Below are 14,425 nucleotides of genomic sequence, written 5' to 3'. Positions count from 1 at the left end.
AGAGATTTGGACATTGGTTGGATATTTGTAAGTATTTTAATTTTTTGTAAGTATTGAAATTTGGACACTGGTTGGATATTTGTAAATATTATAAATGTTTTTCTTTTTCTTTTAGGACACAAAGTTTTCTTTATTCTTTGGGGGAAAAGGGAGGCCAAACTTCCACTCAATTAAGAGAAACATTTTGATCAGCACAGAAGTCTTTTTAATTTTTTCCCCACTTATGCCATGAATTCATAGGGAATGGGTTCCAGCAGCTCTGGCTCCTTTCCATTGGTTCTCACAGTGTGCTTCTCTGGATGGAGCAGGCTGACCCTTCAGTTGAACCCAGGTACCTTTCTCTCTGGCTTCCTTCTTTTTCTTTTAAAAAAATACATTTTATTGATTTTTTACAGAGAGGAAGGGAGAGAGATAGTTAGAAACATCAATGAGAGAAACACCAATCAGCTGCCTCCTGCACGCCCCCTACTGGGGATGTGCTCTCAACCAAGGTACATGCCCTTGACCAGAATCAAACCTGGGACCTTTCAGTACGCAGGCCGATGCTCTATCCACTGAGCCATACCGGTTTGGCTTCCTTCTTTTTCTGATCCTTTTCCTTCACAGATTTCAGGAAGCTATCTTGGCTCCTAGAGTGCTTAATATGCTCAATATGTACATTAATTCTCTCTCTTTTTTTAAAATATGTATTTTATTGATTTTTTTTACAGAGAGGAAGGGAGAGGGATAGAGAGCTAGAAACATCGATGAGAGAGAAACATCGACCAGCTGCCTCCTGCTCACCCCTTACTGGGGATGTGCCCGCAGCCAATGCACATACCCCTGACCGGAATCGAACCTGGGATCCTTCAGTCCACAGACCGACACTCTATCCACTGAGCCAAATTGGTTTCGGTGTACATTAATTCTCTTGGCAGGGATCTTGCCCTTGACTTGCTTGTTCACAGTAATGCCCACGGCATGCTGGGTGACACTGTAGACTCTTCTAGTTTTTTCCTGGTAACATTTGTGGGCATTCCTTTTTGAACAGGACCCATTCCCTTGATCTCCACAATATCACCTTTCTTTCTTTTTTTAATATCACCTTTCTTGTAGATTCGCATGTATATGGCCAAAGAACAACTTCCTGTGTCCCAAAGGGCCTGGAGAACACAGCGCGGTGCCTCTCCTTTTTCCCTTTGTTAGTCATTTTGTTGAATTACTGGAAGATGGCGGTTCCGGCTGAAAGGCTATTGTAATTTGTTTTGGTTTGAAAGTGGCATTGTGGTTGTCTTTTTGGAGATTCCTTATCCCTTTAGACATACATACTGAGATATTTACAGATGTAATGAAAACTGGATTTGCTTCAAAATAATCCAGTAAGTGGGGGACAGGGAGGGACGAATCAAAGTTGGCCATGACTCGGCCAGTGTAGCTCAGCGGATTGTGCATCGCCCCAGTCACCAAGAAGTCACTCGTTTGATTCCCAGTCAGGGCACATGCCTGGGTTGTGGGCTTGATCCCAGAAGCTGTCGACTGACCAATGTTTCTCTCTCATTGATGTTTCTATCTCTCCCTCTCCCTTCCAAAAATCAATAAAAACATATTAAAAAAAACAAAGTTGGCCTTGAATTGGTGTGATGGGTGCATGAGGTCTCATTATCCTATATTTTCTATTTTTGTAATATATTTAAAATATATATTTTATTGATTTTTTTTTTTTTTTACAGAGTGGAAGGGAGAGAGATAGAGAGCTAGAAACGTCGATGAGAGAGAAACATCGACCAGCCGCCTCTTGCATACCCCCTACCAGGGATGTGCCTGCAACCAATGTACATGCCCTTGACCGGAATCGAACCTGGGACCTTTCAGTTTGCAGACCGGCGCTCTACCACTGAGCCAAACCGGTTTCGGCAATTTTTGTAATATATTTAAAATTGTCCAGAATGAAGAGTTTAGCCAAATGTAACCAATAAAGATAGCCAAATTAAGTCCCCTGATTTTAAAAAACAAAATTCACCCCAATTCTCCCTCCAGCTCCAGTCCCACGTTCTCTGCTCTCCTTTACAGCAGAATTCCTTGGAAGACTTGTCTGGCTCCAGTATTTTCCGGCCCATGCTGAGACCCCACAGCACTGAAAGTGCTTAAGGCCACTTAGTGACTTTTACTGTGCCAAACCCAATTGCCAGTTCTCTGCCTGACCATGAATTCCACAAGCTGATGTCTCCTGTATTTTTATTTCCAACCCTGACCCAGACTTACCCATCCCCTGGGGTGTCTGAGGCTCATCCAGCATCAAATATAACGACCAAAAGCAGCTTCCGATCGCGGCCCTCAAACCTGTTCCTCCCGCCAGCCTTCCCATCCCATCCCATCTCAGTTAGCAACTCTCCCTCTTTCTAGCTGCTCTGGGCCAATTCCTTGGAGTTTATGAAGATTACTTTCTTTCTCAAATCTCATATTCCACATGTCAGCCCTGCCTTTACAACCTGGCTGGAATTGACCTCTTCTCACCACCTGGTTGGGCCTTCAGCCTTCATCTGGATTATTCCAAGTCTCCTAACTGGCCTCCACGTTTCTGAGCTTCCTGCACTCCCCCCACATCTCCCTGGGGGCCACAGTCATACTTCTTTTTGCTCTCTCCTCAAAACGCTCTGCAATTTATCTCCCTCATTGCCAAGACCTGCCAGGCCTTTTGAAATCTGTACTTCTACCCTTTCTACTCTAATCTTCTCTAGTCTTCTGGTTCCTCCCAGGTGCCAGGCTATTGCGCTCGCTATAGCCTCTGCCTGGACTGCTCTGTCCCAAGATAGCATCATGGCTCCCTCCCTCACCGCCTTCAGATCTTTGCTCAAATGTCACCTTCTTAGCAAGGCCTTCGCTGGCCACCCCAGCCAAAACTGTCACACGTGCATACACACACACCCCCTGCACACTGCTTTTCCTGATTTTAAACTGTCTGTCCCCACAAGAATAAGTTCTTGAGGACAGGGATTTTTGTGTTTGCTTCACGATTCGTTGCACCCTCTAGAACAGTGTGTGGAATGGTGTATATGCCCAGTCCAGGTTGTTGAAGTTCAGGAGTGGAAGATTAGAGCCTCAGGGTCAGGGCCAAAGCAGAAGGGGCCTTACGAAGCATATACACTTGCATGGTGGTGGAGAAGGGAAGGAAGGAGCCACAGAAGGGGAGCAAAGACTACAAAGATTTAATTTAAAATCACAGTGTCTCAGCCAGGATACCCACCACTAGGGGTACACTCAAGTCCAAAAGTCCTCCAGGGGCTCCTCCAGGCTCAGCGGCGAGGAGCCGACAGTGCAGCAGCTGTAGCTTCTGGCCCAACTATCCTCTCAAGGGTGAGGTCCACTCAGGTGCTCACTGGAGCAGGTTCTGCTGCTGTCGCTGCTGCCACAGGCTCCTTCTGCACTAGCTCAGGCTCGTCCTCACCATCCTGAGGTGGGTGCACTAGAACCTTGTCTAAGATGCCAAACTCCTGGGCCTCCATGGGACTCATGTAGCGGTCTCTCTCCATGGCCGACTCTGGGGGCGGGGGTAAGCGGGAGACAGGACATGTGTGGTTAAGAGCAGAGACCTGGAACCCTTGCTGGTGTGGCTATTGGTTGAGCCTCGTCCCATACACCAAAAGGTTCCCAGTTCCCCGTCAGGGCACATGTCTTTCCCACGTTGTGTCCATTTCTAAATACCATTGCTAAAATACCTATTTCAATTTTTTTTTTTTAATAATAAATCTTTACTGTTCATATTACAGGTGTTCCTCTTTTCCCCCTCTTCCCCCATAGCTCCCCTCCACTTGATCTCCAACCCCACCCCATGCCCTTACCCCCCCGCCCCTGTCTTCATCCATAAGTGTAAGATTCTTGTCCAATCTCTTCCCTCACCTCTCAAGCTCCCTTCCCCCTGAGAATTGTTAGTCCAATCCCTTTCTATGTCCCTGATTCTATTATATTCACTAGTCCATTTTGTTCTTCAGATATTTCAACTTTTTTTACTTGTTAGTAATGGATGATAATTTGGGTAGGGGCGTGAATCATAAGTGGATAATGGGATAAATTTCAGATTGAACATACCCACATGGCCAGCAACCAGATCAAGAAATGGGACGTTACGCCGGGACCGGTTTGGCTCAATGGATAGAGCGTCGGCTTTGGGACTGAAGGGCCCCGGGTTCAATTCCGGTCAAGGGCATGTACCTTGGTTGCGGACATATCCCCAGTAGGGGGTGTGCAAGAGGCAGCTGATCAATGACTCTCTCTCATTGATGTTCCGAACTCTCTATCTCTCTCCCTTCCACTCTGTACAAAAATCAATAAAATATATTTTTTTAAAAAAGAAATGGGACGTTGGCCTGGCCGGGTGGCTCAGCTGGTTGGAGCGTCATCCCGTACACTAGGATTATGGGTCCGATTCCCAGTCAGGGCACTTACCTAGATTGTGGCTTCGATCCCCAGTCGGAATGTATATGGGGAGACAATTGATCAATGTTTCTCTCCCACATTAATATTTCTCTCTCTTCCCCTTCCTCTCTCTCTCAAGTCAATTTAAATATACATTTTAGGGGGTCTAAGTGATTTTATATATAAAATTTTTTATATATATATAAAATCTTCGGGTGAAGATTAAAAAAAAAAAAAAGAGCATCACTTAGACCCCCTAAAACCCTGCTTGAGCCCACTTCCTGTCACCACAGTGGCCTAACAGTTATGCCTGTTTTTGTTCTTTAAATACGTGGAATCATAGTTTACTCTTTTTTTTCCCCACTCAGCATTAGGTTTCTGAGATTCCTGCAGGCTGCCATGTCATCATGGACCATTCTCTCACTGCTGTAAAGTATTCTGTTCTGTGAATAAACCTCTACCCATGCACTCATTCTCCTGCTGTGGGTATCTGTGTTTAGGGCCTGTATGAACAGGACTGCCATCAGCATTCCTGTCTGCATCTTTGATGGACATAAACACTCAGTTCTCCCATATATGCTGAGTGGGGGAACCCCAGCATCTTTTTGCATGTTTAGCCTTCGCCAGTAGAGACAAACAGCTAGAGTTAGGGAGCTGCAGATCAGAGCATGCGTGGCTCTATCATTTTCACTCCGGCCTGCAGGATAAGCGTATAAGTTGTTCCACATTCTTTTTTTTTTTCTTTTTTTTTTTTAATATATATATATTTTTTTATTGATTTTTCACAGAGAGGAAGAGAGAGGGATAGAGAGTTAGAAACATCGATGCGAGAGAATCATCGATCAGCTGCCTCTTGCACACCCCCCACTGGGGATGTACCCGCAACCAAGGTACATGCCCTTGACCGGAATCGAACCCAAGACCCTTCAGTCCGCAGGCCGACGCTCTATCCACTGAGCCAAACCGGTCCCGGCTGTTCCACATTCTTGTCAGCATTTTATATTTTAGCTATTCCAGTGGATTGAAATGGTATTTCGTTGTGACCTTAATTTCCTTTCCCTCATATCTCATAATGTCATGATTAAACAGCATCACTAAAGATGGTGAGCATCTTTTCTCCTTTTTTTTAAAATACATTTTTATTGATATGAGAGAGGAAGGGAGATGGGGAGAAAGATAGAAACATCAATGATGAGAGAGAATCATTGATTGGCTGCCTCCTGCACGCCCCCTACTGTGGATGGAGCCTGCAACCCCTGGACATGTGCCCTTGACTGGGAATCGAACGCGGGACTTCTTGGTCCATGGGATGATGCTCAACCCACTGAGCCAGCACAGCCGGGCGTAAGCATCTTTTCTTATGCTTTTTGGCCACTTGGAATATTCTTTGTGGAAGGCCCTGCTCAAACCTTTTGACCCATTTCAAGAAGTTTTTGAAGGTTTTGCAAATTTTTTTTTTAAGTGCTTAGAACAGAGGTTCTCAACTGGAGGTGATTCTGTCCCTCAGAGACATGGGCAATGTCTGGAGATAGTTTTGGTTGTCATAGTTACGGGGTGTTCCTGGCATCTAGGATGGCAGCCAGGGGTGTAGTACCCTACAGTGCATAGGACAGTCCCCACCACAGAGAATGATTGAGCCCGAGTGTCAGCAGTGCCAAGGTTGAGAGGCCCTGGCTCAGCGCAAGCCTGACACTTACACTTGTATTGGTTCCAATAAAGGAAGGGGAGCAGTGGGGGTCTGCCTGGGCAGGGCACTCACCAATCACCTGGAGGCTCTGTTTGGTGTGCTTGGCATAGATGGTGTAGAGCTGCTTCTTGAGTTTTATGATCTCCTCTGCCTGAATGGCGATGTCTGTGGCTTGGCCCTGGGGGACGTCCCAAGGAGAAGGTTGGAACCAGTGTCAGCACTCATGGGAAGGCTGGAGATGGGGGCCCGGGAGCCCCCGTGGGACTTTGGACTGCCAGTGGTCAGGCAGGTGGGTCAGGGCTTTAAGTCCCTCTACACGCTGCTTCATCCTCACCACCATCAGGAAGGCTTCCTGGATTAAATATATGATCTTATTTTCTGTATCTGGACCTAACTGACCTAGAGGAATGGTCCCTACCAGGGCTAGCTAATTCCTAGAGATAGCAAGCAGCTCACCTAAAAGCACACCTTTCGTGGTCAAATCAGACAATTCAGAGGCCATATTCCCACCACCTCCTGGATTCTGAGTCACTATTCCTGTCCCGATCCCCCGAAGGCCAGCTGCCATACAACTAGGGAGAGCTATTACACCTCAGAGCTTGTTAGTTATTCAGACTAGCCAATCTTAAAGCTGTTGATCTTGCCTTGCCCCCAATTTTCCCCACAGACATGACAATAAAGGCTCTTGTCATGCTCCCTTTGCCTCCTGGCCAACCCTGGCACTTGCCTGTGTGTCCCTGGCATGCCCCTTCCTTTTGGAGACTGAGTAACAGCAGTCGGCTTCTGTTGACCTCACTGTAGCTGAGTAATAATAAACCCTACATTTTAAAACACTGACATCCCCACGGAGTTTCACCCAGTCAGTGCTTCTGTCTAGACCCCTGTCCCTCAACCCTGAAGCAGCTTGCAGGACCTGGCACTCACCCGGGCGCCCCCAGAGGGCTGGTGGATCATGATGCGTGAATTGGGGAGCGAGTGGCGCATGCCAGGGGTGCCCGCGGCGAGAAGCAGGGAGCCCATGCTGGCGGCCTGGCCAACACACCACGTGCAGATGGGGTTCAGGATGTACTGCATCGTGTCGTAGATGGCCAGGCCCGAGGTCACCAGGCCACCTATGGGTGCGAGCACAAGTCAGGGGCTGTGCCAGCTCCTCCCACCATCCTTTCCCATATTAGGCCTGGTCTTTGGGAGAGTTGGTGTGAATGCAGTTGTTTTTTTTTAAAAAAAAATCTTCTCCCAAAGGTTGCTGTTTTTTAGAGAGAAAGAGAATCATTCATGTGAGAAAAACATGGATTGGCTGCCTCCCATATATGCCACAACCAGAGATTGAACCTACAACTAGGTATATGCTCTGACCAGGGATCGAACCCATAACCTTCCAGTGCATGGAACGATGCTCCAACTGAGCCACTAGGCTAGGGTTAGATGCAGTTCTTTAAAGCAGGGTCTGCAGATACCTTGGGGGGAGGGAGGTGCCAGGAACAGGTGACACAGGCCAGATGGGAACAAAATGAGTGCTTGCTCCAGAGCGACTTGTTGCCACACGTGCATGTGGGCTCAGAGCGACCAAATTTTTAAGAGATACTAGAAATCCGGAGATGTGGCTGAGGGTGAAGCTCCAGGGGCAGCCTGGCTGGGCAATCTGCCATCTGTGTGGCCTGGGCAAGGTACCTAGCCTCTCGGAGCCACAGTGTCTCCTCGGTGAGGCTGCAATAAGGATCAAATAAGTTAGATGCACATAAAGTGCATAGAAAACACTCAATCAAGATTGGCTATTCCTTTTTTGAGGGGAGAGGGTGGTGGTGGTGGTGGTGGTGGAATCTACCAATTTAAAAATGTTGACAGCTAGGTCAGATTGGTAAAATGTTATGTGTGTGAAAAAGACAAATACCGTATGATTCCACATATATGAGGAATCTAAAGAACAAAATAAACAAGCAAGTCAGAAAAACAAAAACAAAAACAACTTATAGATATAGAGAACAGACTCATGGTTGCCAGAGAAGAGGGCAATTGGGGGAAAAGGTGAAGGGATTAACATGCATAAATTGGCAGTGACAAAATAGTCACAGGGATTAAAGTTCATCATAGGGAATATAATCAATAAAATTGCATTAAGCATGCATGGTGCCAGATGGGTGCTAGAATTATCAGGGGGGGGGTCATTTTGTAAATTACATAATTGTTTAACCACTATGCTGTACACCTGAAATAAATATAAAATAACGTTGAATACCAACTCAACTGTAAAAAAAAAAAAAAAAAAAAAAGTTATGTCTGTGATCAAAGAGGAAAATTTAGCTGAAGGTTTGTGAACCTAGACTTAAAAGCAAGGAGCAGTTTTTGGAGGGTTCAAGACACTTTTGGGATTCTGAAGTTAATTCTGAATCCCTACTTTCTCCAGATGGGATTGGGAAAGGCTGGGGGGGTAGGGGGATATTAGAGTCTCCTGAGTCACCTAGGGCATCCAAACAGTGCCCCCTCGAACTTAGGGGTTCCTCCCTCATTCCCCATGCTCACCAGGGCTGTTGATGTACATGTGGATGGGCTTCTTGTTGCTCTCAGACTGCAGGAACAGCAGTTGCGCGATAACCAGGCTGGCCACATTGTCATCAATCTGCAAGTGGGGAAGATAGGTGTCCCAGGTGGTGGTTGGGGAGAGGACTAAGGGAGGCAAGTTTTGGCGTGGCTGGGGATGAGCCAGGGAACCAGGATGACAGTCAGAGCCCAAGTAAGATGGGTTGGAAAGAATTCAGGATTAAGGAAGGTATGTAGGGGGTGGTTGAGACCCAGGGAGTTGGGGCACCGTCAGTGGGCTCAGAGCACAGGAAGGGAAGGGGTCAGAAGGGTCGGGGGACTGGAGTCCAGGAACCAGGACAGGATCATAGAGTCCAGGAACCGGGATAGGATCATAGCTGTGGGAGGGAGTTCAGAAGTCAGGAAGAGGAGGGTCAGGATAGAATGGTGGGGAGTACGTGGGGACGGGGGCGGGGTAGTCAGAAGGCTTATGTACAAGGAAGAGGGTGACTAGAGCGGAGTCCAGGGAGGAAAGTCAAATGGGAGAGATCAGGGAGTCAATGGGATTCGAGGATAAGGGGCGCCTAGGATCCGGGCAGGAGCAAGGGAGGATCAGGGTGCTCACCGGACCCATGACACACACGATGCGCTCCCTGAGCAGCCGCGAGTAGATGTCATAGGCACGCTCGCCGCGACCCTGGAGGAGAAAGATGGAGGTGAGGGTCAGGGCGGCCGTGCCCCCAGCCCAAGCCCCCAGGCCTGTTCTCCGCCGGCCACGATACCGTCTGCTCCACCACGATGGGAATGAGCGGGATAGCCCGCGCCGCCGTCGGGTGCAGGCTCCGCTGCGGGGCCAGACCCGTCTCGGGCACCCGCTGGGTGGGGGAGAGGGCGGCGAGGCGAGGCCATAACGCGGGGCACCTTCCTGCAGCCAGCCGGGTCCCCGCCACCAGCAATCCGCTCCACATCCCGCCGCTCGTCCCGCCCGGCTTCCGTCCGACGACGGAACTACAATTCCCGTGGTGCTTTGCGCACACGGTGCCCGCTCTCCGGTCCGCCCACTTCCGGGAAGTGGTGTGGGCGCGTCCGAGGCTGGGCGGGGCCACGGGAGGAAGTGGAATCCAGGAGAAGCTGGAGAAGCTTTAGAACCTCCAAATTCGGCACAGTATCCTGCTGTTCATTACTTATTTTAAAAAATCAACATTCGGCCCTCCCCTAGTGGCTCAGTTGGAGATTGTCACCTTACAGGTGACGGGTTCCATTCCCAGTCAGGACACATACCAGGTACCAGGTAGGGGTGCTTTGGGGAGGCAACCATGGGTGTTTCTCACATGGATGTATCTCTCTCGCATCCACCCCTCCCTCTCTCTCTCTCTCTCTCTCTCTCTCTCTCTCTCTCTCTATCTCTCTCTCCCTCTCTCTCTCCCTCTCTCTCTCTCTCTCTCTCTCTCTCTCTCTCTCTCTCTCTCTCTCTCTCCCTCCCTCTCTCTCTCTCTGTCTCTCTCACAAAAAAAACAACAACAAAAACCCTACAAACAAAAAAAACCAACCAACCAACCAAAAAAACAAACAAACAGCTCTAGCTGGTTTTGCTCAGTGGGTAGAGCCTCGGACTGCAGACTAAAAGTTCCACCCAAGGGCACCAGGTTATGGGGTCGATCTCCAGTAGGGGGCATGCAGGAGGCAGCCGGTCAATGATTCTCTCTCTTTCCCTTCCTCTCTGAAATCAATAAAAACACATTTAAAAATGAATAAATAAAAATCAGCCCTGGCTGGTTAGAGCATCAGCTGTACACCCAAGGATCCTGGGTTCAATTCTTGGTCATGGGCACATACCTGGGTTGCAGGTTCATCCCTTGCCTCAGTTGGGACCAGGTGTGGAAGGCAACCAATTGATGTGTCTCTCTCATATGGATGTTTCTCTCCCCTCTCCCTGCCTCCCTTCCACTGTATATAAAAAAGCAATGATATTTTAAAAAGCAACGCGAAAATATCTTCATGAGAATTTAAAAAAATAATAATTCAACTGCCAAACACAAGCTCAGTGACCTTTCAGCTTGATGGGGCCGATTTCTGCGGAGACCTTGGCATTCATTTATGGTCAAGTGTGGGATAGAGGGAGGGACCACAGGTTGTGGGACTTTCTGTGTGTTCTTAGGTGTATTGCTTAGCCCCTACATGTCTGAAGTTTCTCATCTGGAAGATGGTGATGATCCATATCATACAGATTTAAGAATACCTGCGGTTGAGCCTGCATATTGAAACCACGAGTTCAAATCTTGGCTCTGCCACTTACTGGTTGGTTGTACGTGAGCTTCAGTTTCCCATTTGTAAAATGGGGATTATGATAACCTGGTCCTAGGATTGTGCCTCAGGTCCAAGAAATTCCCTCAAACGAGGGTCTATTTGAAGTGGATTTTGACTCAGGTAGGAGTTCTAGGTGGACAGTATTGAGGTGCTGGACTCTAAACTCAGTGCTAGGTGCCCTAGATAAGAGTGGTTTTGTACCCTCCAGGCCCTCAGAGGATCCCAGTCTGATGGGAGATAGAGCAGGGAGGAAAGTCACGCTATGGACTTGGGGACAAAACAGAGGGAAGGACATGGAAGTGGAAGAGTTTGCAGTACCCCTGGCAGAAGGCCCAGACATAGGTGGGGGGGTGGGGCAAAGGGGGAGCTGGCATTTAGGCACTAGGTGTGGCGTTTCCCCGGAGGACTGAAGAGGTAGGTGGGCAGTGCAGGCTGTCCCAGTTTCTGCTATGAGTCAGGTGGGTGGCTCTGCCTAGCTGGTTCTCTTAAGGCCTGAGCAGTAAAGCCAGGCCTCGGTTACCTCCTCTTCACCCCTCTTGCCTCTTTGTCCTGGTCTGACAGGCCCCCCTCCCTTTTTTTTTTTTTTTTTTAAAATATATTTTATTGATTTTTTTTACAGAGAGGAAGGGAGAGGGATAGAGAGCCAGAAATACCAATGAGAGAGAAACATCAATCAGCCACCTCCTGCACACCCCCTACTGCAGATGGCGCCTGCAACCAAGGTACATGTCCTGGACTGGAATCGAACCTGGAACCCCCAAGTCCGAAGGCTGATGCTCTATCCACTGAGCCAAACCAGTTTCGGCTAACAGGCCTTCTTGTCTACCCACATTAGCCTCAGCCTATTGTCCCTGCCACCACCCCACAAAAACATCTCTTCTAGCTGCTAGGGATGTGGTGTCAGGCAAGACAGGCAGGGTCCCCAGCCCTTACAAAGAGACCCTAAAAACCAGTTTGAGCTTCAGATAGTGCTGGGGACATTACAGCAGTGTCATGGTAGCCAATGAGGGGGAAGGTTGTTTAACCCAGTGTTTCCCAACCTTCTCTCATGATGAGAATCACCTGGTGGAGTTGTTAAAACACAGATTCCTGAACCCCAACTAAGAAGTGCTAAACTAGAATTTTTGAGAACATATAGGTAAAATTGCATACCTAACTTAGTGCTCTGTACATAACATCTGTCTTAGAGCACTAGTTAAGTATACAATTTTACCTATATGTTCCCAAAAATTCTAGTTTAGCACTTCTTAGTTGGGATTCAGGAATCTGTGTTTTAACAACTCCACCAGGTGATTCTCATCATGAGAGAAGGTTGGGAAACACTGGTTTAACCTACCGTAGCTTAGGAAGCTCACCTTGTTAAGGGACATTTGAGCTAGAACTGAATGGAGTAAGGGACCAAGCCACATACAGATCAGGGGAGAGTGCACCAGGCAGAGGGAGCAGTAAAGTACAGAGCTCCCTCTGTCCTTGAGGACAGGAGTGCAGTGGCTGGAGTATAGGGCAGGAGGAGGTGGCCGAGGTGAGAGGGAGGTGGCATGAGGAGGCTCGGGAGTGTAAGGGCTGCGGTGAGCAGTGGGAAAGGCTTGAGCGGTACTGGAGGCACCTGGAGATCCACTGGAGGATTCAGCCGAAGCAGTAAAAGAATTTACATGGTGTGAAAAGTCACTAGAGCTACCCCCTGGATAATGAATCGTGGAAGTTAGCAAGAATGGAAAACCAGAGATATCTTTTATTTTATTTTTTTATTTCCTTTCTGTTTGTGTGATCTCATATTTATTTATTTATTATTTTTATTTATTTATCTTTAAATAAATCTTTATTGTTCAGATTATTACAACTGAAAGAGGAACAGAGTTATCTTTTAAAGAAGAGGCCTATCTGTCCCTGATCTTTACCCACACCTCCTTGGTAATCTCATCCGGTCTGCTGACTTTAAATACCTGTGTGCCGCCCGGGCCTGGATGGCACTGTGGTTAGGAGGTCACAGTTCAATTCTCGGTCAGGGCACATGCCCTGGTTGTGGGCTTGATTCCTGATGGTGCAGGAACAGCACATCAGTGATTCTCTCTCATCATTGATGTTTCTATCTCTTTCTCCCTCTCCCTCTCTGAAATCAAAATAAACAAACAAACAAATAAATAAATACCTATGTGCCGTCTGGCTCCCAGATTTATCTCTCCTAACCAGATATCTGTCTAAACTCCAAACCTCCCTCCCTCACATCTACCCTTAGGGGGGTCTAAGTAGGAAACTCAAAATGAACGTGTTTGAAAGGAATTACTGCTCTTATCCCCCAGCCTGTGTATCCCTCCTTTATTCTCTCACTTGCTCATCTTAATAACTCTGGAATCATCCTTGATTTCCCTCTTTTCATAGCACCCAAAATCCAATCTGTTGGCTAATCTCGTTGGCTCAGCTTTCCAGATTTAGCCAGCACTCAGCTCCTTCTCACAAGTCTGTGCTGCCTCCTTGACTTGCGCCATTTTCATCTCTTGCCCAGATAATTGCAGTCACCTCCCATTTGCCCCAGCTTCCACTCATGTTCCCCCACAAGCTATTGTCCTTGCAGCGGCCGAGCAATCCTTTTAAAACTTCACTGAGTTCAAGTCATTATTTTTAGAATTCTCTTGTAGTCCTAATAATAGTCTACAATGCTTTACCCAATCTAAAACGATGTCCCCTTCCTGCACCACAATGGTCTCACTTCACCTCCTCTGACTCCCTGTCGCTCACTCCGCGGAGGCCACACTGGTCTCCTTGCTGTTCCTCTAACTCAGTGGTTCCCAATGTGGGGCACATGTCCCAAGGGGTGCAATTTGATTTTTACGGGAGGACAATTGGAGAATGAGTAATTAACAGTGTATTTTTTGCATTTCTTATGGTTCTAGGGGCCTCTTGATTGAGTGTCCTCACAACATGGCATCTGGCTTCCCCTAGAGGAAATGATTCAAGACAGCAAACTGGAAGCTATAATGTTTTACTTATATGACCCAGCTTTGGAAGTCAGACATTGTCATTTTCACATTATCCTAGTGATTCCACGGACTAACCATAATTCACTGTGGGGCAAGGATTACAAAAGGGGGTGGACATCAAGGCCCTGTTGGAAGGTGGTCACCACACCCTTCCATTCAGGGACTACATTCCCCAGCATCCCTTGCATCTAGGGAGCCATGTGCTATGTTTTCACCAGTGAACCTAGCAAGGAAGTAATATGTGATGCTTCCAAATTAAGGAGTTTAGGAAGCAAGTGTGACTTCTCTACTCTCTCTCTGCTTACCCCAGCTCTGGCAGCTGAATGCAGTGACCTGATAAAGATGGTGGAACCACAGAAGGAGCCCGGGAAGGGAGCCGCCTGCCAAAAAGGAACATTCATTTTGGATTTTAGATGAGTGAGCAACAAACTTCAATCATGTTTGAGTCATCAAATATTTTAAGGTTTGTTCATTATGGTACCTACTGTTATCTAATTAATTCAGGCATGGATTGAATATGGGGGTGAGGGAGAGGGGAGGTTCA

General features: G+C 47.6%; 2 protein-coding genes across 2 annotated transcripts in view; one reads left to right on the top strand and one right to left on the bottom strand.

Annotated features, from left to right (window-relative positions):
* Positions 1–3,164: 3,164 nt before the first annotated feature.
* Positions 3,165–9,642, bottom strand: CLPP (caseinolytic mitochondrial matrix peptidase proteolytic subunit). Its single transcript, XM_084885629.1, has 6 exons — positions 9,379–9,642; positions 9,222–9,293; positions 8,600–8,696; positions 7,004–7,191; positions 6,152–6,257; positions 3,165–3,517 (listed from the first exon to the last, which is right to left on the bottom strand). Exons 1-6 carry the CDS (start codon positions 9,562–9,564, stop codon positions 3,345–3,347), a joined length of 822 nt encoding a protein of 273 aa, XP_084741755.1. The 5' UTR covers positions 9,565–9,642; the 3' UTR covers positions 3,165–3,344.
* A 38-nt stretch (positions 9,643–9,680) lies between these two features.
* Positions 9,681–14,425, top strand: part of ACER1 (alkaline ceramidase 1) — a 44,084-nt gene continuing 39,339 nt past the window's right edge. Inside the window, exons 1-2 of the mRNA XM_084885631.1 lie at positions 9,681–9,880; positions 14,192–14,344. The gene's annotated coding sequence lies outside the window, so the exon portion shown is untranslated. The remainder of the gene's footprint in view (positions 9,881–14,191; positions 14,345–14,425) is intronic.

This window comes from Pipistrellus hanaki (assembly GCF_964339955.1).
Source record: "Pipistrellus hanaki genome assembly, chromosome: 5".
NCBI classification, from domain to species: domain Eukaryota; kingdom Metazoa; phylum Chordata; class Mammalia; order Chiroptera; family Vespertilionidae; genus Pipistrellus; species Pipistrellus hanaki.
The sequence above is the reverse complement of the archived record's forward strand: the minus strand, read 5'-3'. Positions and strand labels throughout refer to the sequence as shown.

Coding starts and splice junctions, on each gene's coding strand:
- CLPP (XM_084885629.1), bottom strand. CDS start 9,564: ATGTGGAGCGGATTGCTGGTGGCGGGGACCCGGCTGGCTGCAGGAAGG. Junction 7,192..8,599: donor CATGTACATCAACAGCCCTG/GTGAGCATGGGG, acceptor TCGCACCCATAG/GTGGCCTGGTGACCTCGGGC. Junction 6,258..7,003: donor AGCCCTCTGGGGGCGCCCGG/GTGAGTGCCAGG, acceptor GACGTCCCCCAG/GGCCAAGCCACAGACATCGC.